The following is a 26680-nucleotide window of genomic DNA, read 5'->3' on the forward strand; positions in this document are numbered from 1 at the left end:
GCTGGGTGGGGGGGAGGGCGCTGCCGGCCCCAGGTGGCACACAGCAGCCAGGTGCAGGGCTGAGTACAGGGGTGCGCATGCTGCCCTACTGGCTACCCAGAGGAGGGTGGGGCGGACATACAGCTAGCTGCACAGCTCCATGGCTGGCTCTGCAGCAGTGACGAGGGGGTGGCTTACACGTGGCAGCCACTGCTGCTTACACGTGGGGCTGTGCCAGCGGAGATGGCCTCTGTGTACAAAACTTCCCCGCACTGCAGCTGCTGCTGCGGAGCCATGCTCAGAGCTATGTGGCCAGCTGCAGGGCGGCAGTGGCAGCGTGGTGGTGGCCGGGCTGCACACAGCCATCCCCACCACCATCCTGCACTGTGCCATGGCCATGGCCACCACCCACTGCTGTGGCTGCCGTGCTGCCAGCTGCATGGCTCCGCAGCAGTGCAGGGAGGCTTTGTATGCAGCAGCCCTCACCGCTGGCATGGCCCCAAAGATGAGCAGCAGCAGCCGCTGTGCGCCAGCGGTGAGGGCTGCTGCATACAAAATCTCCCCATGCTGCCACGGAGCTGTGGTTGGAGCTGTGCGGCCGAGCGCAGGGGGCAGCAGCAGTGTGGTGGTGGTGCAGGATGGTCGTGGGGATGGCTGCATGCTGCCTGGCCACCACCACACTGCCGCTGCCCCCTGCCCCTGGCCGCACACCTCTGCGGTGGCGTGGGGAGGCTTTGTACACAGCAGCCGTCTCTGCTGGCATGGCCCTGCAGGTAAGTGGCAGTGGCCACCACATGTGAGCCCCCCCATCCACTATCCCTTGCTGCTGCTGCAGAGCCAGCCACAGAGCTTGGCAGTGGGCTGCATGCCAGTCTCCTCTGCCCCTGGGCAGCCATCCAGGCAGCATGCACGCCCCACATCACTTACCCGTAAAGCCGCAGAGGGGCACCCCTGCCCTCATCCCCCGGCCCTGCACCAGGCTGTGGTGTGCCACCTGAGGCTGCAGCACCCCCCCTACTCCCTCAGCCCCCAGCCCTGCCCCACAGCCCCCAAGCCCCACTTGCCTCTAGGGGGGAAGGGCAAGTCCGGGCAGGGCTGGGGATTTCCCACCCTTTCTGCAATCAGCTCTTACAGGCTTGTTCCAAGCCTGCAAGAGCTCTTTGCAAAAGGGGAGAATCTGCGGATTTCTTTCCTAAAATGGGAAATCTGCGTTTTCTCCGTGTTTTTTTTTTTAAAAACAGGGAATCCGTAGTTTTCTCCGTTTTTTCTGAGGGAAATGGAAAACCTGGATCCCTGCTTACTAGGTTTTATGGGAGAGCTCTCTTTCCCCTCTGGATTGCAGTCTTCCTGTCATCTCCCATGTCCAGCTGCAAACTGTTCATATTGCTACTGCATGATAATTCAGTTCAGTAACCTTTGCTGACATGGCAAGGTATTTAAGTCTTTCCAGAGTCAGAATACATCAAGGATCTGATTCACACAGGGCTCCACGGTAATAAAGCAGTTGGTCCCTGGTTTCAGTTTATCATAACAGTCCAATTCAGATTCATTGGCAGCTAACCACAGTTTCCCAAATCTACAGACCCAGTGAGCCAACAGTCCCATGGTTCGTCTTGAATCCCTTGCTTATCTTACTGAGCTTAATTTAGCCATTAAGCTGGTGCAGTCTCTATTGATTACTGCTACAATTGAATGGTTTATGATTTACTTTAATTTATTATTTAGAATGTTGATCAAAGGACCCACCTCTTGGAATTGTAAAGTGAAGCCTTAAAATCTTGTTTAAGAGCACAAATATTTTGGGTTATGACAGATGTGCTTTGAAAATAACACAGATGTGCAGTGTCAAATTACACTGCTCATGCAGTGTCTTTGTTTCAAATTGCAAATGTACCTTGTAGTGTTGGGCATGTGCTTTCAGAAAACCTTGCTGCTTGTAACACAGGAAAAACAAGTTTTTTCTGACTTTGCCCCTTTGAGAATTTGAAAGGAAAATGATCTCAACAGAGTGAGCATTCAACCCTGCAAGACTGCAAACCTATGGGTTATTTTTAACCTAATTACACCAAATTAACGAAAAGCTTAAGACTTTTTGCCTGAATTGAAACTGAGGTTAAATAGACTTTATTTGCAGTGAAACGTCAACCAAAGATATACTTGCTACATTGTGCCATTTAGAATAGTGCCTATGGCACCGATGTTATATTCAAGAACCATGCTTGATTTTCTAAAGCACTGGTTTTTATGAGTTGATTTGAGAGCATATACAACTATAGAACAGTTCATTCCTTTTTCTTCTTCACCACTCCCACAGTTATGGTGATCATTTTGGATTGGTGACTATTTAGATGGAACTTAGTTTTCTTATACTTGCTTAACAGTGGCTCATTAACTGCATGTTAATTGAAACTGAAAGTTTGTCAGATGATTCAATTCAGTTACGTGTTAAATGGATTCAGTGAAGTAAGCATTACTGCTGTGATGAAAATCTCTCTGGAATTGATTGTGAACTGATTTGGAGTGATTCAAAGACTTTATCAGTAGCTCTTAAGGATAAGTGTTTTGAGAACTGTTGGAGTTAGGAATGTTCTAAGTAAAACAAATGCTGTTTCCCTCACCTCCTTCCCCTCTGAACAGTCATAAAATGTACCCAGTTCTATTCTGCTCCATTTCTGAAGGTTTTGGTAGATAAAACATCCTTCGAGTTACAAGTTTGAGAACGGGGGGTGGAAAAAAAGAAAATACAAAAAATTTAAAGTCCAGTTTTAGTTCTGCATTTTCAGAATGTGGAAATGTTCAGATCTTTCCCTACAGTAAATCTGCTAGTTGTAAGGTTATATGAAATTTTGTTAAAATAAAATGTGCCAAGTTATAAAATAAAAACAGACTGGTAAATCAGGAATACCGAGTTACAGAATTTAGGCTGTATAATTCATCCTGTTATACTTCGGCATTGCAAAGGTCTCTGTCAAGTGAACAATTTACTGTATACGCTGTATGTGCTATGAGAGCTTGTATGTTAGGTTTCAGTGTTGAACCAATTTTTATTGGTGTTATAAACCTTTTGAAAATAGTAGCTTGTAATGGAAACACTGACAGACCTTTAACTAGTATATTCTTATCTGGCTCCATTATCTTTGTTTTGGTTAAAGCATTAAATAGCTGCATATTTGTTTATCTCTTTCTCACTCAGAATTTTAACAAGTGTGGATTATTGAACTGCTCTTTCTTTAAAATGTCATGAACATGCAGCATCAGATAGTTTGTCTAAATTTCACAGTGATGTTTTCAAAGTAAATTGAACTCAGCATCTTATTCCCATGATTTTCCTACTTATACAACGCATTTAATCTGTTGTATGTCACTATGATGCTAATAATGGAAAAACTTTCCAAAGTTTGCTTCCCTTCTCTTATTTTAAAATCAAATTTTCATGTTTTGGTATGTGCTTCTTTTAACATAGAATGATAATTTGGTTTTTCATTTGTTTAATTCAGGTGGAAAGCCGTACCACTGCAGTCTTTCTCAAGGAGAGACACCGATGGTGACATCTCAGGTGGACGATCTTCCTAAACCTGGAAGTGACAATGCCAGAGAAAGTGATGCCAATGAATCTAAAGCAGAGATACCAGCTTTGATATCTGCACTGGAAAACAAGATCAAAGAGCCCTTTCCAGAATACGAAGATCAGAGATGTTCTCCAGGCTTAAAGATGCCAGCATTTCAACAAAGCCAAGAGCCTCCTTGCTCCAGCAGCATTGCTGACCTTGCTTCCGGCAGGGGCCAAACACCTTCAGACATGGTAATAGACTTGAAAACCTCAGTGGAAATGCAGGCTAGTCACTCTAAAGAAAACTTGCCACATAGAGAGTACCCCATGGTAGAAAAAGGTGGAGAGGCCCAAGAAATGGTTCTGCTAGATTTGAGTGAGAAATCAACAAGGGATGATTTATGCAATAAGGGTTTTACCTCATCCTTGCAGGCTGCTTTGATTGTTCATCCATGTCCTTTCTGCAATCACAAGACCTATTACCCTGAAGTCCTGTGGATGCACAAAAGAATTTTGCACAAAGTCAGCTGTAACTCAATGGTTCCTCCATGGGTTCAACAAAATGGATTCAAGAGTATTAAGAACAACATGATTTTCCTGGCAAGAAATGGACGCACTGGCCCTCCTCCTGTCCTTGGGGGTAAAGAATGCCACCCTTTGCCCATTGCCAGATTTACACGCACTCAAGTGCCAAGTGCGTTGCCAGGATCCAAAAGCAATTCTTTCCCGGTTGGGATGTCTACTAAGCCTGGGAATATTTACCAGTCTAAGGACAGCCATTCATTTGGCCACTGTGGTCCACGGTCATCAGGTCTCGATGGGTACAGGCCAGCCAAATTGAACAATACCCAAGAGCAGTACAGCATAGCAGCACAACAGTCTCAGTTAAAGAATAAATATGACATAAACTCCAAACTTATGCAAGCAGGAAGCTTTAACAGAGGCCTAACGCCTACCCATACAGTCATAACTAGGCCCAACACCCAGCCTGCAAACAGTAAACAAGTGGAAAAGTATGTGGTTCCCCAAGGAAATGCTGGTTTTAATCCTTCAGGTAAGCACTGTGCATCTGACTCCTTGAAGGCCAAATTCAACCCCCCATCTCAGTATCACCCTCTGTGTAAAACTGAGCAGTACAGTAAACATGAAGAGCCATCAGTGCCTCAGCAGGAATCTCATACAAAGGCTGGAAATGAGATGAGGACATTGGCAAACTGCACAACAGGAGCAAGAGCAAGTCCACTAATGCACCCTCAGCTTAGTGCAGCAGGAGCTTCTCCAGGTTTACACTCCAACAAACAAGAACCGGCATCAGATGATCATGAAAAACGTTTGGACATTTTAAATATCTTTAAGACATACATTCCAAAGGACCTTGCTTCATTGTACCAAACCTGGGGTGCCAACAGCCCTGCACTGGATCATGCAGGTAAGGCTGTTAGACGTTTATCCATAGCTGCTGATCTTGCTTTTGTTTTATTATGATCTATCCTATTGTTTTACTGTTTCTTCCTTCACTAATCTTATAGTTCCTGGGTAGGTATCAAATAATTTGCTTATTTCCTGTAGTATTATAGACTTCCCTCTCCCATACTGTGCGACATTTCTATCACAGGTCAAATGCGTTTGGTTCTATCTCTTAAGAGTATTACCATTGCTTTATCCCATTGCTTGAAGTAGGCCAGGGTTACACAGATGTTCTGTTGCACTTAAGAACCTGGTGATAGGCTGGTTCTGGCACACATTATAACTTTTTCATGTTGGGCAAAATAAACATCCTCTAGGGCTTATTCCTCATGATGTTAGTTAAGAGATTTGTTCAATTTTCTCAGCACAGAATTTTTCCAGGAACAGACAGCGATAATCACACATCAGTGTTCTTTGTCTTTCTAAACAAAGAATCCTAAGACCTTCCTTGTCTATATCTTTCAAAAGAAGAAAGTAGTATTTTCCAGGTGACTCTCTTGGTCTATTTTTGTGCTTAATTTTACAGAGATGTATCTGTCAGATCATGTGGAGATGAAAAGCAAGCCTGTAAAGAGTCGATTAAAAGTTCAGAGGCTAGTTTCTTCTAAAGTAATTTTACAGACAGGATTCAAAAAAGTAGAATGACTCTCTCTTACCTCTCACTACCACCCCTTATGAAATCCTGTTGAGTTTTAAAATTAACTGCCACCCTGTATTTCTCCAACTTCCAGCCAGATGTTTCTTGTGCTAATGAAAATTAAGGAGTAACCCTAGTTTCTTACTGTTTTGGGGGAGCGGAGTGTGGCCAAAACAACCTCGTCTCCCTCTTCCCTCCCCACACAAAAGAAAGAAAAAGAAAAAATATCCCATACTATACCATAATTTTTTTGGTAAACCTTAAGATTTTATTCTACACTCTTCTTTCAGAAGGAACAGCATAGCATAAATCTTTTTTGGAATTAATTTCACATAAACAGAACGTCTTTTGTCATATCTTTACTCTAGAAACTCAGGATTTTCACCCCTGCAGCTGAAAGCTGCTAAGACATCATCTAATAAGGGAGGAGGTGGTGTGAAGCTTTCTGTTTTTATTAAATGGAGGTAAGCAAGAGTTAGTGTTCAGATTTTTATAAATAAAAAACCAGGATGGCTTTAACTAGGGAAGAGTAGAATATAAGGGCAAGTTTGCTGGAGTGCTTGTGTATATATACATGAACATTTTGTCAGTTAGAGGGTGAGAAGGGACAGAGAATTCATATTGGTTGGTCAGGGTTTTTCTAGGAGGTCTTTTGGGGAGGGCAGGATGGCAGCATATGGCAGGTCTGCTGAGGAAATAGCCTGTGAGGTGCACATCTTAGCCAGCCTGTTGTCAGTTTTGCTCGATCAGTTGATGATTAATGATACTGACCTTTGCAAAACATTGTGTGATCTATGGATGAAAAGTGCTATGTAAGGGCTAGGTGTTATTTATTATTCTTCTTGTTAATTGGCTGATGCTTCCTTCAGTTGGCCAGAGTCTATGGAAGTTAACAAAAAGTGGCACAAAGCGAACAGGGAGCAGAGACGTTTCCTTGAATGCATGGTTCTTCTGTAATTTTTTCTTCCATTGTCAGGTAGTTCTCATACTGCACTTGGGGCATTCAGTAAAACATTTCCACTATTACAGATATTAGCTGTTAGTTCCACCAAAGTCTGTAATTCCCTTTTGTGCCTTTTGCTATTTCTTGCTTTAACTTGAAACTGGTTGTGGTGGTCAGATTTTAGGATTGTGTGGCCTGGTTTTCATGCAGCCTGTGAATAGATTTCTGGATTGCATTTTGTATATCGCTTACAAGTCAGTGCTGCTGCTTCTAATCAATTGGTATGATACTATATATTTTTCATAGCACTAGAATAAAATTGCTGCACCTGAAAGGGATAGATTCTACCTACAAGAATAATGTAGTAGGCCTATCTCAATTCTACCTGTAATTGCTAGCAATCCCAGAATTAGCTCAGTGAGTCTTTGCTGCTTATACATTATACAAGCAAGTTTTCATTTTGCTAAGCTATATCTTTTTGTCATTACAACAAAACAAGAATTCTAAAGGTTGCATGATTTTTTTTTCAACCTAGACACTCCATTCTTAATTCTAGATGTAATAGTAATGCATTTCATGCAAAGCACTAGTTTTAAGCCACATAGAATGTTCCATTTTAAGTGTTATATGTGTGCTGCTAGTTTCCATGGTTCAAATTGGCTGGAAGTACTCTTGAGGCCAGTGCACAATTTTCTCTCATGCTAGTTATGCAGTTCCTTGGAGAGAAGATTGCAAGTACTGCTGCAGTGCTGACAGTAGATTTTAGATCTTCTACAGCAGTGGTCACCAACTGGTGGATCCCGATTGACTGGTCAATCCCAGAGCCTCTGACAGTCTATCTCAGTCTGGGGAGGCATGTGTGTGCTGAGCCCCCTGAGACTGACAGTCAGAGGCGCCATATTGGGAGTGGCTGGATGCACATGCAGAGTGGCCAGGATGCAGTCCAGGAGAGGCAGCAGGACCCATGTGGTGGGCTGAGCCATGCCTCCTGCCATCAGGGCCGGGCCAGGTGAGTGGAGTGATCCCCCTCTGCCCTGTGGTCAGGGAGGGGGTGGGGCATCAGGAGCAGGGATGAGTGGGGCCCTGGCAGGGCCGGGGGAGAGTCAGAACCCAGGTGGCTGGTCCGGGTGCACAGGGGCCTCCCATGCTGTATGCACCCTGGTGGAGACCCAGGGGCAATGTGCCCTTCTGCTGCCGATGCACACTGGGCTTTGCGCCCCAAGCTGTGTGCACGCATAGGGTGGGGGTGGTGCAGCCCATGGGCCTCTGCTGGGGTGCATGCAGTGGCAGGAGCCCCCTGTGTACCTGGGCTCTGACCCAGCCTGGTCGGGGCTCCACTCAGCTGTTGGCAGGGGGTGTGGGGGCATAGGCAGTGGAAGGGGTGCTAAGCCCCTACCCATGTGGGGCACCAGTAGGGCTGCAAGGCAGCCTGGCTGTGGGCTTCAGGAGGCTGCAATGGGGGTGGGGAGAGGCACATGCAGCAGTGATGGGGAAAGTGGAGCTTGGGCTGGTGCTGCACAGCTGGGGCAGGTGCAGGACAGAGCCATGAGTGGCTCATCTGGGGGAGGCGTGGGGAGGAGGTGAGACAGCCTGGGAGGGCATGGGGTGCCTGCCCCCAGATCCGCACATGGGGCAGGGCGGGGCGGGCTGGGGCTCGGGTGGTGCCAGGCTCAGCTCTTTGGCCACGTGGTGGTGCTGGGAGGAAGCAGCAAGGCTACAGTGAATTTTTGGGTGCCTGCAGTCCTGCTCCAGCATTGCCACTGCTGCTGCCCTGCCCTATGGGGAAATCTGGGGACACGAGCCCCCCCATGCCCTTCCGGGATGCGCGCACCCCCCAGATGAGCCCCCAGAATCTCCGTCCTGTGCCTGCCCCAGCTGTGCAATGCCAGCCCCTGCTCCACTTCCCCCCTCCCCCCACTGCTCTGGGCAGGAAAGTTCAAGGCCCCAGCAGTGAGGGGAGTGGGGCACAGGTACATGCCCCCTGGGTCTTCTCTTGTCCCCCATTCCTCCAAGCCTCTGCTCCTGCCTGTGCCCTTCTCCCCTTACTCCTGGGGCCTCTATCTGCCCTGCTGCCCCATGGCCCCTTCCCCCCACAGACTTATCTGCTGGGGGGTGCACCCCCAAATTATTTTTTCTCCCTCTGCCTCAATCTGCCCCTCCCTTCCCTCCGCACAGACTGACCTGCGGGGTGGGGAGGGGGAGAGGGGAGGCAGCAGCATAGGGTAGATCTTGGGCTGCTTTTTTCATTCAAAAAGTGATCTATCCAAAAAGGTTGGAGACCCCTGTTCTACAGCATGATCACTGGATCATGGCTTAAGAAATGGTTTCTTTGTGTATTTGAGGAGCTCATTTTGCCATTTTATTATCTGTAGCATGGTAGTATGGAATGATTTATTATAGGAAGGGGTGTATCTGTTGTCCTGGCCTTCCTGTGTGTCCAGAGTTCAGGCCTCTGAGTTCAGAGTTTTCACAGGAAAACCCAGATACTCACTTTTATTGGCAAGACCTTGATTTCCTAACATCCCTTTTTGCTTCAGTGGACTTTATCCTGAGAGAGAGTCGTTGTCTTCTGGCAACAGCACCCATTAATTCTAAATCCCTAAAATGCATAAGCTTATGATTTTTTGGGGGGGAGGAGAGGGGGAAGTTGTGGGTTTTTATAGAATGACAGAAACGTTTGGAAATATTCCAGTTCTCTTGCTTGCTTTTTAAAGAATAGCTATAAAGCAACATGGAGGCATTAAATGAGTTCTTAAGTTGTGTTCATGTCTAGCTGGTTATCTGGGAAAATTCAAGCTGTTTTGGGGGGGGGGGGCAAAAAACAAAACAAAACCTTTGCTGTACTTTCTGTCTTGGAAATGTCATGTTGAGTGGCAAAATCACCACTTGTTTTTAATATTGCAAGCTCTAGCCTTCTAGCATCCTCCAGTTGAGCATTATGTAAGACATTTAAACATATAATGCACCCTTTGTTGTTTAAAATCTTCATTTTAGGGTGACTTGATATAACCCCCCCCATACTAATGTCAGAAAGGTTCAGTTTTTGGGGTTGCTACCACAGCTGACTAAATATTATTTGCGAGCAGTAGACTATTTAAAAAAAAAAAAGAGAGAGAGAGAAATCAAACATCTTTTCAGATGTGGAGTTTGAACGTTGTACAGAGGTGTTGAACCACCACTTTTCTAAAATGCTAAAATATTACCAGCCACATGAATGTGATCAGTAGCTACACCAGTGAGTCTCAACCAGGGTTCCGCAAGATCCTTTGAAGGGTGTTACAGAAAGCATGAGGAGACACTTTTTCCCCCAGTTATTATCACTGAACTTCCATCGGTGAACCACACGATTTTCCTGCCCTTCAGTGTCAAATTCCTCTAATGGTCGTGCTTCTAGTAAAGCTATCCTCTGTTCTAAAGTGACTTTGGGCAGGGCTGCCCAGAGGGGGAAGCAACTGGGGCAATTTGCCCTGGGCCCCTGCAAAGCAAGGGCTCCCTGCTTCAGCTCCTGTCTGTACTGCTGGTCCCTACCCTGTGACATTGCTCACCCAAATTTTTGGCATTTTGTTTTCATAAAAAAGAGGATATCAGTGTAGAGTGTACGATGACACCGAATCATTCTCAACATGTCATTGTGACGTTATGGGACCCGCCCCCGACCAGGAAGTAGATATTATGCATAGCTGTGTGTGAAACATGCTAATTTGAGGCTTAAGTGATTGTTGCATTGATGTCCAAAGGGGGGTCTAAATCAGTCATGGTAAGGTACCGTCTTTCTTTATCCCTGGGAAGCCAAGGGCCTAGGCCAAGTAGCCCTGGTTACAGAGTCTGTTGCGAGGAGAGAAGGAACAGGGAAGGTTTAAGGAGGGATCGGTGGCAGAGCAAGGCTGTTGTCGCAGAAAGACCTCCAGGGGAAAGAGTTCAAGTCGTGAGTATATGCAAGCTCTGTGGGTTCTTAAGGGCCAAAGTCAGAAATGAATTTGCAAGAATATAATAAGTAAAATGATATATATATTGTTTTCTTTATATTTGCCAAGGACAATAACAACCTTAGACAGAACACATATTCAGGTTCACATGTTTCCCCACTTCAAAAAGTACTTAAATGCAAAGTGTCAATATAACTCTTAGGAAAAAAAAAATTAAAGTCCTTCTTGATTGAAGAAGCCTGTGCCCCAAACTGCAAATCTTGCTTTCAGGGTTGCAGAGATGATTTGCTCTCTTCTGGTCCTTCAGACAGCAGCAGTTCCTTACTAAGGCCTATAAGAATATGAACAGTTTCACAAAGCCCTTAATGAAAGGGTTAAAGGCTAAACGTACAAGTTTATTCTCCAGCAACAGTACAAAATCAATCCTCCTTCCTCTGTCTACTCTCTTTGCAGTTACTTTCTTTTCCCTCTAAACAGGGGCAGGGCTTGCTTATCCTCTGCCATACCCACGAGCCTGCACCAAGTACAGCCCAGCTTATGGGGGTTACATGTGCACCAGCTAAGATTTCCAGGCAAGGTCCCACTGGAGAGTAATGGGAAAAGGCCTAGGAGTGGTGTGAGGCCAGGCCTTGAGAGGAACCCTTCCTTCCTGAGTAGTGGTGGAGGCCAGCCAGCTGGCCACAACTAGAAGACTTGGCAGACTGAGCTGGGCCCCAGGAAACTGGTAGGAGAGAGCAGCTCTGCCAGAAGGGGTTAGAAATTGGAGGTGCTCAGGAGAAGTACAACTTTATTCCTATCCCCTTATCCCCCATGTAAGAAAAAATGCACACCTATCAATCTGAGGCATCAAAAAGAAAGGAGACAAAGAAGAAGGCGATGAATTTTGCCCCTCTGACTTTCCTGGTGGTCTAGTGGCTAGGATTTGGCACTTTCACTGCTGTGGCCTGGGTTCAATTCCTGGTCAGGGAATGTGTACTTTTAACTGTTTAGCCTCCACAAGAGAAGGCTGAGGGGGGATCTAGTGGCCTGTTACAAACTAGTCAGAAGGGACCAGCAGGCACTGGGGGAGTCCCTGTTCCCCCGAGCACTACCAGGAGTGACTAGAAATAACAATCACCAGCTGGCAGAGGGTAGATTCAGATTAGACATCAGAAGGCGCTACCTCACTGTCAGGGCGGCTAGGATCTGGAACGAACTTCCAGGAGAAGTGGTGCTGGCTCCTACCCTGGGGGTCTTTAAGACAAGGCTAGACAATCACCTTGCTGGGGTCGTTTGACCCCAGTACTCTTTCCTGCTATGGCAGGGGCTCGGACTTGATGATCTGCTCAGGTCCCTTCTGACCCTACTAACTATGAAACTATGAAAGGAGATGTGAAGAGATATGCTTAGCATGTAAGGGCAGGCTCAAGCTCCAGGTAGGAGGAGATAAGCTAGGGGTGGGCAATTTATTTCAGGCGGAGGTCCGCTTATTGAGTTTTGGCAAGCTGTCGGAGGCTGCCTGACAGTTGGCCAGGAGCAAATAAATATAATTTTCTAAATTTTTTTAGTGGCCCTGCGGGCCAGATAGACCTGGTGGGCTGCATCTCACCCGCGGGTTGCATTTTGCTGACCCCTGAGATGAGCACATAAGGGCAGGCCAGGCTCTCCCTGCTTGGCCATTCCCCTGCTCCTACGGCCTTGTCCCTCTGCAAATAGTTAAGTACCGTAATAAGGAAATTTGTTTCTGAAATGGGTGCTGCTCAGATCACAGAAGTTATAGAGGGATGCCTTGAGTAACAAAGGGTGCCTGGAGTTCTAAAAAAGGTTGAGAACCATTGAGCTACACGGGGTCTCTTGACTCCACAGTCCTTACTCCAGCAACAAGCTTGATCGTTTCTTTAGGTTTGGCCCAGAGTAATTGCCAAAATTACCTTTGGGGATCATCTAAAGCAGTGGTTCTCAACCTTTTTTGTACCAGGACCCATTTGTAAACATTGATGGCCAGATTGAGGCCCCTTTTGTGGGGGAGGGAGTAGAGCTGGGGCAGGTGCTGCTCAGCCAGAGTAGGGTGCTGGACAGAGCCACAGCTCATCCAGGGGACCAGGGGTGAGGGGTGGCTCCTGCCCCTACATGCATCCTAAGGGGGCATTGGGGGGGTGCCCCTAGATCTGTGCATGAGTGGGCGGTTGCTGCAGGCTGGGGCTGGGGGTGGGGCAGCGCTGTGCTCAGGGCAGGTGGCAGCAGCACTGGGAGAGATCTATGAGGGGGACCCCCAAAATTCACTGTAGCCCACCAAGCCCCCTCCCAGTGCTGCTGCCTTCTGTTCTGAGTGCAGCCTAACACCCATGCTGGGAAGAGCCCAGTACAGCCCTAGCCCGTCCTGCCATGCAGGCAGATCTAGGGGTGCATGCCCCCTGTGTCCTTCTGGGGTGTGCGCAGGGTGGGACCCCTTCCCCCCACATCCCCCGGGTAAGCTGCTTGTGGCTCCATTCCACACCCTGCCCTGCCCTGGCTGAGCAGCATCTGCCCTAGCCCCACTCCCTTCCTCACTGTGGGGGCCTTGACCTGCCATGCCCCTTTCCTCCTTCCACCCCTTCCCCCACACCAGACTTACCAGCCTGATGCTGGTCTCCAAGCTGCCAGGCTGTGCTCCTGGCCCCATGCATGTTGCAGCTGTGCACATGCACTGGGCATTTATTGGCCATGTTATTAGGCAAAAAAAAAAGCCGATTTCCAGTACAGTCTATTTTCCCTATATTGGCCAATCCAGTACGGGACCAAAGTTTCACTGCACCTCTAAAAATTATCTTTTTTTTGTTGTAGTAGTTTTCAGGCCACAGTAGCAAGATGAGAAGCCCTAACAAGGTCAGAGTGCTCTTGTAGTAGGCATCAAAATATTGAATTCTTGCTCCAGCCATCATATAGAGGAGATTCCCAAAGATTGGGAGGGGAGAGTATTACCTCTGTTTTACTGAGGGAGAATTCAGACTGAGATTAAATGCCACTTTCAAGGAAATCCAAGAAATCGGTGCCAGAACTGGAATTTTGAAAACCTGAGTTCAGTTCCCATGCCAGTGTCTAGTATCTAGACCATCCTTCCTCCCTTTATACTAGTTGTGTTTTTACTTAGTCATAAAATTAGTGGTTTATTAAATAGAAGCTCTGATCTTGGGGAGAAAAACATTAGGGTCCCTTACAGCATTTTGTTTATCTTTGGTCAGGATTGCTTCGGTAGTTTCTCTGGTTGAATTGGGAGAAAGACGCTATAAGGATTTTTTGGTTTGTTTTTTTAATAGCCAGTTAGAGTTCACTATTGCTAGAAAATCTGCTTTCATCTTCTATACCTTATGGGGCAAATCCTGCTCATTATATTTATATGCAACACTCATTGAAATTGTTGGGAATTTTATGCGACTGGTGACCAGAATTTGTCCTTAAGCAGCCGGTACAGTTCTGTGTTCCGTCTCTAGATGCCACTTGTTGGAAAAAAATACACATATTAAATTACATAACCTGTACTGCCATCTGGAGGTGGTGTTGTAATAGAAGCAAATGCTGGTAGTACGACTTTTGAAATTAATTTTAGAACGACATTTCCTTTTTAGTTTATTTCTCACTTGTATTGTAGTCAGATCCTAGAGGTTGGAGCCCACTGCGTTGGGTGATGCACAAAAATACTAAATGACAACCTTGTGCTGTTATTTCCTTGTCCTTTCACTTTCTAGGTGCAGCACATATTTTGGAGATGTTCTCCGACTTGTTCCAATTGACTTATAAGCTGAATTTACATTTTAAAACGATTGTCTTTTTTTTGCTAGATTTGTATTTTTCTTTGTTAGGTGTGCGGGCACATGCAAATGCATGCACGCACATGTGCACTCTCATGCACACAGTCTCTCTCTGAAACTTCACTGACAAACCCCTGAGAATTTACCTTAAAAGCCAAGGTATTCCTATGGCAAATGAAAACATCAATTCTTTCCTTCTGAGGGCTTCTTACCAAAATAGAAAAGCCCAATAAAAGTCAAGTGTGTCTTTTTTGATCAGCAGCAAAAAGACAAAGACCAGCCCTTTAAGTCAGATACTGTAAACTGACCTTTGGAAAAAAAGGAGAGGTTTGAGTAGTTTTCCACAAATGCTAATGGCCTAGAAAACATGTTTACCAAGGGCTGGTAGGAGGCTGCTGTGTTGCTACTAGCTCAAAATGTCCGGAATGACACTTTCATTCACAGATGTCTTTTGTCTGTGCCTCAGAGGTCTGAGGTCAAAGCAGCACCGGCAGGCAGGTAAGCAGGGGCTAAAGGTTTGATCAGTTTGTGATGGCTCCACTCACTCTGCATTTGTCTCTAAGGTATTGCAGCCCGGGGGGGACAGTCGAGCTCTGGTTCTACTCACTTCCTATTATCCATGTGACTTGTCTCCGCCACGCTGGAGTCACTTTGATTTGCCTGATGTACTGCTTGACAAAGCTGGGTGATGGCTGAAAAGTGGATCCAGCTGCTCTGAAAAGCGCACACCTGACATGCCAGTCCTGGTGCGGGCACATCATGGGGAGCATTTTTTAATTCAATGTAATTTATGCATTCTTGCAGTCCTGTGTGTGCCTGGCCTGTCAGCCCGTGCCTAGATGAAGGCTGACAGTTGTCATCCAGGGCCTGAAGGTAGCCTCACATAATGACACATTAGACATACTAATGATGTTTTCTTCTGGCATAATGTTTTCTTCTCAACTTTCCTCTCTCCTCTCCACCCCCTCCCCTCCCCTCTCTTCCCCTCCCTCCCCATCAACCACAGGGATGTTTAGGACACAAACACGCCAAGGAGACTGTGTCTGCATAGAATGTGGGAAATGCTTTAACCAACCCAGTCACCTTAGGACTCATCTGAGGTCCCACACAGGTATCTTTCTCACACCAGTTCTTTGTTCTTTTTTTTAATCCAACTAACAAAAAGTCAGACTTATTTTTACCTCCCATGCTAACCTGAATAATTTCAATGCCCTATATCTAATACCAAGGAGTTTTCTTTTTTTATTATTATTGCTCCTGCTCTCCTTACACTCGGCACCTAATTTTTTTGCCTCCATAAAATAGCAATGCATTTGAGATAAGCTTGTTTGCAAATGTTTTACTTTAATTAGAGAGTAGGATACTTAGAAATGAATATGCTAATGAATTCTGTTGCCACCAGCACAAATTGAAATCAAAGTACCCCTTTCAGCAGAACATGAGGCTTTGTTTTGCCTCAGCATTGCTATTGAGTGGAGCAGTTAGTATGAAACGAGATTCCCCAGACTGGTCAGTTAACAATTCTAAAATCTCTATCAGCCATTTTTAGCTTAGAATGATCAGCCATTGAGAACACAGCGAACCAAAGCTACCAATGTCAAGATACCTCATGAGCATTACATGAGACAGGGAGACTAGCGGGTTCTTTTTGAGAAGTGTGAATGATGCATACATAAGCCAGTCTGATGCAAAATGACAGAGGCCAAATGGTAAGTAATGCAAGAAGAGGGTCCCTTTACACATACACTGATAATTAATGTTGTCAGTGATTGCTTTCTTCAGCACCGAAGTCTGAATTAAAAAGGGCAGTGCCCCTAGGCTGCCATTAGCACACTCTCTTACAGTAAGTGTTACGGTAAATTGGTATTTTCCGGCCACAGGCTAGTAGCTGGTGTCTTTTTTTGAATGTGGTTAATCTGTAATGGTCTCAAATAATGTACACACACTAACGAAGCTTGAATGTTCATCTGTTAACAAGCCCCCTTGTTCCCACAGTGGTATTTGAGTCTAATGGACTCCGAGGTACTGAAGTTCACACCACCTCCGCAGATGCCCCAAAACAAGTATGTTTTACAATTAATTGGGTGTTTGGTTGTTAATGTGGTAGCTGGGAAAAAGTTGCACAGTGATACTCATCAGTAAAGCACTGACTGTTTTATAACAAATGTGTAAATAATAATAGTGTTCCTTGATTTTCAGATCTTAAACTTTTTTAGCATTTTATCAGTCTGTTACATGCAGAAGCCAGTTAATTGTAGGTCAGATAGTTAGTGTTTAAGTAAAGTTGTTAATGCTGTCCTGGGTGTGGGTGGGAAGGGTAATTGTATAATGCACAATGATATATAAATGCAAGATAGTATTTTAAGAATTGCAAGATTAGTATTTTAAGATTTGCTTTTGCAACTAATAAGTTATCCTCTACAAAACACAAAAAACACTGGGTCTGTGTTTTTCTGAAGAGTATTTCTATCATGGTATCCTGTAGCTTATCTCTTTGAAAGACTCTTATCTTTCAGTTATTGTGGACTCTGTGTGGTGGTGTGCTTTTCTGTTTCTAATATATTGTGTTTCCTATCTTGATAAACACTTTCAGTTTTCTGAATTAGATTTTATACAGCAAATCAAAGCCATTGCATATAAAATAATGAAACAAAAATTGAGATCACTTCTGATCTTTGGAGAGAGAATTCTTAACAGGCTCCAGGATGTATCTTTGCACAAGTGGTTGTCATTTACACCATTGGCCGTCCTGAATGGTGTTTTCTTTTTTTACTCTTGTCTACTCTTTTTTAGGTTGCATTTAATTGCCACAATATTTTGCGTCCGCTCCCATCCACCCAAACTGCCCAGTCCAACATGGAGCAGCTGCAAACTGTGTGGTACACACTTAAATGTGCAATTGGATGCAACTTCATACTTATTCTGAGTGGGGACCTTGCTGACGTCTAAAGGTACCTATAAACATGCTCGCAGGGGAGGGCATTCTAATTAGAGTGGTTCTTGGAGAGCTGCTCTAGTTAAAATGGGGCAGCGTCATGTGGATTAAGCCCCTACGCATTTAAAAAGGGCCACAGGGCACTTTACCTAAAACTCATTCAATGAGCTTTCATTAAAGCCCCCCAGTGGTCATTTTTAAACCTATGGGGGCTTATCCGTGTGATGCTCTGGCAATACTAGAGGGTTTTAATTAGAACACATTGGAGCATGAGTATAGGCAGCCTTTGGGTTTGGATTGGATCCTTAATCATCATCACCAGCTACCATCTCAGAAGTCAGTTAATATATTTTTTTCTTCACAAAAGCTCTTCAGGATTTCTTCCGTTGGATTGTCTTAGTTCCCACTTGCCTGTGGAGTAAATATCCAGGAACCTTTGGAAACCCAGTCCTCTGTACAGCGATATATTGTGTCACCATCCATCCATTGGACTGACCAAAGACTTCTGTTAAAAAAACCAATGAAAAAACTGTCTTTAGTGTTAATCAGTTCCATAATGACTAAAAGCTAGTATGATCAAATAACCACTTCTTCCAGCATATGCACTGGGTGTAGTGCTCAACCTATGTTCCAGTGGAAAGGTATGAATATCACTTCACCACAAACAATGGAATCTCTATGAGCATTATAGGCAGAGGCATCAAGGATCAAATGGGTCGTGGAGACTCGACTTTTAAAAGAGTGCTCAACATGTTGTTGTACTAGTACTGCAGAAATGTTGCAGCCTATGTTGCCTTTGGTCTTCCCTCTCCAAAGACAAGCACTGTTAGTTTAATAGCTTCACAGTAGAAATTTCAGAAAAAAATATTAAATATCTCTGTGCTGTACCTCTAAAAGGGGTGTTTATCAACAAAGAACAAGAGTAAATACACAAACACAAATGCTTAAAATTATTTTTAACCTTAAGATTATATCCTCCCTTCATAAAATCCTGGCTTTCCTCAGAAGCCTTCCCACCCAAGTACTTTAATGAGTTTATATATAAATTATTTTAAAAGTATACAAGTTTATTTAACTAGTGCAATCGGGAGCGTTTGCTAAGATCTCATAAATTTATTAATAGTAATTTAGCAAATTTAAGCATCTTTAAAATGTTTCTGCCATTTGGATCTATTTACGTTTGACTAGGCCCATATATAGATGAGATCAAAGATTTCTGAGAACAGTGTTTTTCTGAACGAAAAAATAGGAATGACATCGGAAGTAAATTTTAAACTATTGTAAAACAGAGGCAAATTGTAAAAATGGTCATTTCTAGCATATGGTAGCTTTGGTAACATTATCTCTGATTTTTTTTTTTTTTTTTGTACTTTCCGTTATGTTATTTTTGCAATAAATTTATAATCCTGTCTTTGAAAATTTACAGGCTAAGATTGTCCATGGCAAACTTAGTTGGCTGTTGTAGTTTTAGTCCATGTTGGTCTGTCTCTGGTATAACTGGTTAAATTGCATCATTGTCTCCATGCAGTGGAGTACAGAAGATTGTTAGAGCTATAGCTGCACCAGTTTCTCAGTCAGGTGCCATTCTCTGCCTCTTCCTAGAGCCTCCAGAACGATCACCATTAGCAGCTGCTAGTTTGCTGCTGCTTTGTCATATCCTTTAATTTCAGCCTCTGTCTCAGTTGGTCGTTGTCCCTGTCAGTTAATATTAAAACATCCAATAGTCTGTTGTTTTCCTTTGTCTGTTGTTTCTGTTAGTGTATAGTGACTTCCCTTCCCCCCGCCCCCAAGGGGAGTAACCCTTAAGTTTTACAAAGAGAATTATCTTCTTTTGACTTGCAACTACAGTGGAGGGTTAAAAACATAGGAACTACCTTAGACTGAAAACAATGCCTCTAGCTCTTTACCATGACTATTTCCCAGTTAAAACATTGTCACTCTGTGTCTTTGTTTCTTTTCTTAATTGGGGACAGATCTATTCAAGAGAGTTTACAGTGTAAAGTCAGTTCAAGTTACAGCAGTGCCATGCACATGCTTCCAGCAAAAAAACAATTGCGATCACTTAAATAGCTTTAGAATAAAGGTTTTTTACATTAAGGGAAAATGATTCATTTAACATATTGTTGCCTTCATACAGGTAAGAAATCTTCCCTTAAGCAGTTACTTAAAGAGTAAAAAAAAGGGTATATCAGCATAAAGATCATCTCCCCAAATCCCTCTGTATTCAAAGAAAGAAAGAAACTTTCAAAATACTTTTTCCCCTATACAAGAAGGCTTGGGTAATCAAAATTCCCAGACAAGACACTTTCCCAAATACCATAGTAACACTATTGCAACTTGTCAGAGAATACTTAAAGCATTTTCGAACTGAGTCGAAAATGAATTACTTATAATTAGGAATCAAAATCCTTATTAAGTCACCTATGTAAGAGGCCAATTTAATCTAATGAGCACCCACACAAGCTCAGTGAAGGTATAAATGCTATATACCACTAAAGATCATATCCATCCAAGTTTGACAATTGTGGCCCTGGGCTATATATTATATGAATTAATTATTGGGCCATATATTTATATGGATCCTTTGTCTCATCCGCAACACAGAAAAATAACAAATAGGAAATAATTGAACAGATAAAAACCAAAGTCACAATATTCATTCTTGCTTCCTCTCTGTTTTTACATGATTGGCATCTACAAATTGATTTATTTTCACCAAATACATTTCCTATGAACTCTAGCATAGCTCCTAGGCTTCTTTGAAGGACAGGGAATACTCATTACATACCCGGACTCAATACAGGGAGTACAAACTCATGCAGATTTACTTGAAATGCTGCCATATTAAAAACATTGAATATTCTGATTATTTTTATAAATGCTAATTAGCTAAATATATCCATAATTAAGTTTGCATATTCCACAATGAATATGTATTCTCATTTGGAATACACTAAATAGCATTTCAAAGACATGATTCAATAAGCATGAATTCTGGGAGCACAGGCCAATCATGTACTGGGTATAGGACAGTCAGTTCACTGTTGGAACAATCACTGTGACTGAAGGCAGACTTTGCATAGTATTTTGACTCCAAAAGCAAGGGACTCCCAACGCAATGAGTGAAATAAATTTACAAGGACTGCAGCTAAAACCCTATCCCTTGGTATTGCAATCAAAGGCCAAAATCCTGGTGAGTTCAGCAGCATAGGAACAGAATTGTGGTTTGCTTTAAAAATGGCAACAGTTATTGTAGGTAATTTTGTGGCTTGAATCCATCCTTTTTCACCTTTCTAAAAAAATCTTTGTTTGGATCCAGTTGTGTTCAGATTCCACCCCTCCCATCTCTATGCTCAGAGATTGTTGAAACAAAGTGTTCTAGAAAATTGTAAAGGGTAAGATAAGCACTTATTCTTGGCACAGTTTACAAGATGGTGGCAGAGATGACCCCTCACCTAATTGGCAGTATGCAAATGAAGCCAAGTAACAACGCATGGTAGAAAAACATATTTGCCATTGGCACCTTGGAAGTCTTAGTCCTGCAGTTCTTGTTGTTCTACAACCCACACTTTACAAGTGGAAATATTATAACGAATGCAGTTCTTGAAATCCTTTTAAGAGAAATGTTAAAAGCAGGCTTTATATGAATGTGTATGTGTATAGACAGGCTTTATTAAGACAGCATAACCAAAGGCCTTCTATTATCTCCACCATAAATGTTTTAACAGTTTCCTATGATGTTAAGTAGTTATTCTCATAATGCAGATTGTCAAACTTCTGGGAATAAATGGATTGTAAGGACCAAAGGGAAAAGGTTGTGTATGTTACCAGGGTGTTTTTTTGTCATTACCTTTTACCGTGTATTGATATTCCTTGTTACAGTACCATATTTCCTGGAGCAGCCTTGGAAAAATATTGAGATAAAAATATTAAAACTATTGACTACTTTTAATTTTTTCTTTTACATTTCGGATTCGAATAGTGTCAACTACAAGTCCTATTTTTTGACATTGCTCACATATGAAATGTTGTGTCCCAGTTCCTTGCTGAGTTTCTGTTAAAGGCCATGATTAATAGTTCATTTCTCATTATTGCAAATGTTATTTTTAAGTAGTTATGCTGAGAACAAGAATTACATTAATCAAAATAATAGATAATGAACAAATAAATGGCAACCTAATTTGTCTCATTCATACATATGGTGACTATAATGCAAACAATCAAGGAATTGTGTAGGTTGCTGTTCTATAATGTGCGTATTCCATGTGTACGGTGTATCTTTTAGTTTACAAATATTATAGATGAGATTAATGAATGAAGCTCCTGTCTTAACATTTTCCTGTTAGCCATGCAACTGGAAAGGGATCTCTATTACATGCATAGTTACTACTCCATTGCAATGGTTTTCAGAAATGTAAGACTGACTTATTTAAATATTTGTAATCCAACTGCAATCCCCTGTCATATCCTAGCCAAACTTGTAAAAGTCCTAACCATACAATTTTGGACATTATACTGCTGAAATAAAGCTGTTTTAAGTTGTGTTTAATGAAGATGTCATTCCTGTAAACTTAGCTATTTTCTTATCAGTGAAAGAAGAAACCACCACTTTAAATGATAACGCTTCTTCTTCAGAAAAAGTATTCCCATCCCAAGAGCATGTGTGCCATACACCAGCTGAGGCAGTATGTAATTTAGGAGCCAAATTTTCAACAACAGCTTTTAATATCCTGCTTCTAAATTGCAGGCACACCCATTTTAAACAGATAAACTGATTGATAGGCATATGCAAATGCATATGAATAGGCAGTTTTGTCAGCACATTGTTGCAGGCATAAAATCAAATATTTTTCTAAGATTAAGGGTGCAGGCAGAAGTGAAAATTTTCATCCAATCTGGCCAAAATGCTTCCTGCAAAGCTTCTCAGAGCTGCACTTCTGTCTGTGCCCTAAATGAAAAGCACTGGGGAGCTCTAAGTATCCCAGTGCTTTCAAAAGGCAATATCACCTCATTTTCAGTCTGGAAAGACTGCATTCACCTCCAAAAGTCTGAACCCTCCTTTATAATGATGGAATAAATAATTTTTAAGGTATGTTCTTTGCCCTTCTACTCATGCACCCTTCTGCTGTTCCCTTCTCAGGCAAAATTGTACTTTCACATTTGTTATGTGTTTCAGTTGAGCACTGAAGGCTACAATTTCCTCTCAGTTATGCGAGTGTAGGAAAGGATGGCCCTCAGCAGTGGTCTTCTCAAAAGCAATAGTTAAGGGAGTTCTCCTAACTTGGTCTGTTCAGAAATGAATTTCCACCCCTTCCTACCCACTACCAATGCCCTGGTCCCCACTGTACTTTTATTTCCTGTAGTAAGATGAGAACCACTTTCATGTTGCTTTGCTACTGGAAGTGCTCCATTTGTGTGTGGATTTCTACAGGACCTGTAAGGCAGACCTTTTTACTGTGCACTAATTTGGAAATTGGTCTGACAGAAATTACCTCTAATTATGGCCTGAAGCCAGGATCCTTTTTCAGTTTTTACCTAGTGAAACTAGGGCAGTATTCTCCTCTCACCCCAGCTCCACTCCCCTTTGAGTACGAAGAATCCACACCGCTCTCCCATGTGCATCTAGAGCTGATTCAATACAAGAGGTTTTAATGATGAATGCCTCCTCTTGGAATTGTGGCTGTGTCTCTTAGGCATGATCTAGCTGTGCAAAAATGTAAAACATCTTTCTTAGTTTACTGCAGGAAATTCAGCATCCAACTAAGGAAGTTTTATCACATCTCTCATTCAGTTACTGTTTCCTACATTTCAAATATACTGCAGTCTGTGCAGTCTGTGCAGAAGCTTTTTTTTCTTTAATTTTGTTGCAAATCTTTCTGACTTTAACCAAACTTTGACTGGTAAATGTCATGAATCCTGGGCCAGGTTTAATTAGGAATTTTCTAAATCTATTAACAAAAGAGATGCACTTAATACATTATGTCAACCAGAGCTGGGCTTTCTTTAGCTATTTCCAGGGCTGCCATAGGCACAGCTTGAAACTTACTTGGATTTTACATGGGTGCCGTATTTTATGTTGCGTTAATTTAAAACGGTCTGTTTCACTTCATCAAGACTTTAGCTTAAGGATAATGTATTTATGTAAGATTAATCTTGCCATGTTGTTTTAGGATCAGGATTGTAAACCGGGTTGTTCAGACAGTGATGTTTCAAATGTCATTTTAAAGCCTTCCCTGGGAGCTGCAGGCTCCTGTTTATTCATGATATTATCTTGCATTTAGAATATTCTTTCTATTTTTCCAACATAGTAATTATTCCTGGAAACTGGTGTACACTCACATGCACACCCTGCCTAAGACAGACTTGCACACACACTCACTCCTGTCTGAGAAACATGCGCACACACACACCCCCCTGCCTCAGAGGCACATATGTGCATCTACTTGACAGACAGACAGACACACACGCACGCGCACATGCACACACCCCTGCCTGGGTGCATACACATGTATTCCTGCTGCACACGCACACACCCTGCCTGAGAGTTTGGCATGTTTTTTCTCTCTGCTTCTTTGGACTCCAAGTACAACATTTGTTTAAAGTATTATTTTGTTATAAATCCCTTTTGTTACTGTAAAATTCTGCTTTTTTGAAGGCCTTCCTCCTTCTTCCAGCCATTCTTAACCTTTTCTTAAGTGCTCTTTCAGTCACTATTATTTGCTATTCTAGTATGTCAAACAGCTTATAGGAGCCTGACATGCTGTGCTCTAGCTGGAGATTATTAAAAAATAACTCTTCATGATGTATTAGGTCAAAATTAATGTGCATAATGCTAATAAAATGTAGCTAAAGCCAGGAGGAATTTAGGGTTCCTTGCTTGTTCTGAATAGAAGCAGCGAGATAAGTGTTAATAGAAGATTACCCCCAGAAAACAAGAGGGAAAGAATCAGCTTTTCTGTTTTTGTCTGTTTTTTTTTTTTTCTTGTAGGGGAGAGACCATTCCAATGCAGATATTGTCCATACAGTGCCTCTCAGAAAGGGAACCTAAAGACACACGTACAGTGTGTGCACCGGGTACCCTTTGACAACAGCCAGTACCCCGATCGGCGGTTCCGACAACCTCAGAACACTGATGCGAACCCTATGGAAGAACAGCTGGAAAACTTCTCTGCAAGCCATCAAGTCTCTGGAGCCACCGTGCTAGAATGAAAACAGTGCTCTGTGCTCTGCTGGAAGGGGGATGCCTCTGCACTGTTAATCATTTTAAAATAAATGAAGATGCTACACAAGATATATATAAATTGACGTACTAATCAGTCCCATGGTTCCTTATTTCCTTTATAATAAACAGTGGAGTTGGCAAGCACTGTGGCAGCGCAAGGCATCTATATTAATCAAGATAAGTTTGAGACACTGGAAAAATTAAACTTTATGTGATTTGGACAGCGTGAAGAAGTTAAGCACTGTAACAAAAACCTCCCTGATGCTCACAATGACTATTTGCAACATTTGAAAAACAGCAGTGGATTTGGGGGCTGGAGAAGTATTAATTAATGAAACTGCCACTGGCTGTCATGCTGAAAAGCAAATTGAAAAAAAAAAAGGAAAGGCGATGGGGAAAAAGAGGTGGCATTCGGTGCTATGGAAAGATATGCTTGATGAAGGACTAAAGAGAAGACCATCATTCTGCAATGGTTTGTTTCATTACAGTTTGGGGACCACTTGCATTTCTAGTGCTCTTGTTCTTGACTGCGCACCATTAATAGTATGTGAATATGGAAATTGAAACACTTCCACAGAAACGCTTATATTCTGCTTTGGAAAAGAAAAGCTAGTTGAACACTAAAAAAAAAAAAACAAAAAAAACCAGGCTTTTGTGTTTTACTCTCAGGACCTTTTTTGTAACAGGGCTATTTTCTTCAACCTGATCACAAAGGAAGTCTTCACATTTTTAACAATTGTTAAGCTGTTTAAAGCCTCTGATCTGTATGTTTAGGAGTCGCTGAACAAGTTGGGACAGACCTAGCCTCTCATGGAACTTTATGCTCCTGTATTTTTGTTCAGCAAGCCAGTTACCCTTCCTTTCTGGGCCTGGTGACATTTTGAAAAGATGAATAACTTCTTTTGTGGTGGCAGGTTAATGTTCATATGTGTCATGTCTTGTACGTGGTGATCACTGGTGGTGTTAGGAAAAAAAAAAAAGCTTTATATACCTCTTCTACAGTAACTCTTTTAAATGCAAGTTTTTGAGGTGGGGGTTGTGGCACATAACAGGTTGTTAAACCATGCAGTGTAAGCAATTAAAAATGTATTCCACAGATATAAATATTTTCTTTTCTTATTGCTGTGACACTATGTGTGATGGTAATATTTCTGAGAGTTTCAGATTTTGCACATATAATTTTATGCATTATCAAAAGTTACTGCTGCCTTGAAAGAAAATGTTCTGTGAAATTTTTTGCAAAAGCTTTACTAGGTTTTTTTTTTAATTGTAACATTTTGTAAAGGCAGGAAACGGATTAAAAAACTAGCATGCTAAATATATTTTTCAAAAAAGCAATAATTTTACATGTACAGAAATGATGTTAACCTTTAATACTGGTGAGAGCAACAGTTTACTTAATACAATAATGGTATAGTTCTGTTTTTTTTTTAGCAATGGGCTTCTGACAAATTTGTGGGTATTTTTTAGAAAAAAAAACAAAGCGTGATTTTTCTGTTCTAACAATTTGGGGGGTTGTCTTTTTTTTTTTTTTTTTTTTAAACCTAGTCAGTAATTGGTTCTGAATATTACTTGTTACTTATTAAATAACTTAACAGTTTTTGTTATGTTGCAACACTTGCAGCAATGCAAATGTAATTGTCTTATGTAATTGTGGTTTTTTTACTAATTCTTTTCCTCATACTCTTACACCAGATGTATACCAGAATTCTCTGTAGTCCTGGTGTAGTTAGGAATGTCTGTGCAAATACTTATAAGTGACTGTAATTGATTGTTTTGTGAAGTTGTTTTGAGGGAAGTCACATAGACACATTCCACTGTACACCAAAAGAAAAAAAAATCAAATATTTTGCTGTGTTGGTTAACGATTGATTATGATTTGGGTTTGCACTAGCATTGACTTTTTTTTCTTTCTCCGAGTCAATATTTTTGTTGGATGAAAGTAACAGTGACAGTTCAGGAATGCACAAAAGCTAGTTACTTAATAGTTGCTTAGTTTATTTGTTTGTGTTTTAGTTATTAAAAACTCTTCTGTACCCAAAATGGCACAAAAGCGTAGTGTACATTTGTAACTCTTTATTTTATTTTATTTATTTATTTTTTGCAGGCTGATACAGAAAATCCTAGTTAATATGTAGAACCAAAACCTTTCTGGAAAGTTTCTTCCAGAATATCTCGCAGCGGAGAGGATAGTGCTGTCACTGCCATTACCAGGGTACTAATCAGCAGTTTACAATCATAATTTAGTGACATG

The 26680-nt window shown here is 42.3% G+C and overlaps 1 protein-coding gene across 3 annotated transcripts in view; it reads left to right on the plus strand.

Annotated features, from left to right (window-relative positions):
- The window catches only part of ZNF516 (zinc finger protein 516), a 153517-nt gene extending 127253 nt beyond the window's left edge, over positions 1 to 26264 (plus strand). For 2 of the 3 annotated variants that reach the window (XM_019544904.1, XM_019544896.1), the window contains 4 exons: positions 3477 to 4958; positions 15276 to 15380; positions 16265 to 16332; positions 24193 to 24338. In XM_019544904.1, coding sequence (XP_019400449.1) covers positions 3477 to 4958; positions 15276 to 15380; positions 16265 to 16332; positions 24193 to 24252 — 1715 coding nt within the window. In that variant the 3' untranslated portion in view covers positions 24253 to 24338. Of the gene's footprint in view, positions 1 to 3476; positions 4959 to 15275; positions 15381 to 16264; positions 16333 to 24192 lie in introns of all 3 variants that reach the window. The other variant, XM_019544912.1, reaches the window with a different exon arrangement.
- Positions 26265 to 26680: the final 416 nt, after the last annotated feature.

Source organism: Crocodylus porosus, unplaced genomic scaffold (assembly GCF_001723895.1).
Source record: "Crocodylus porosus isolate Cpor-Errol unplaced genomic scaffold, CroPor_comp1, whole genome shotgun sequence".
NCBI classification, from domain to species: Eukaryota; Metazoa; Chordata; order Crocodylia; family Crocodylidae; genus Crocodylus; species Crocodylus porosus.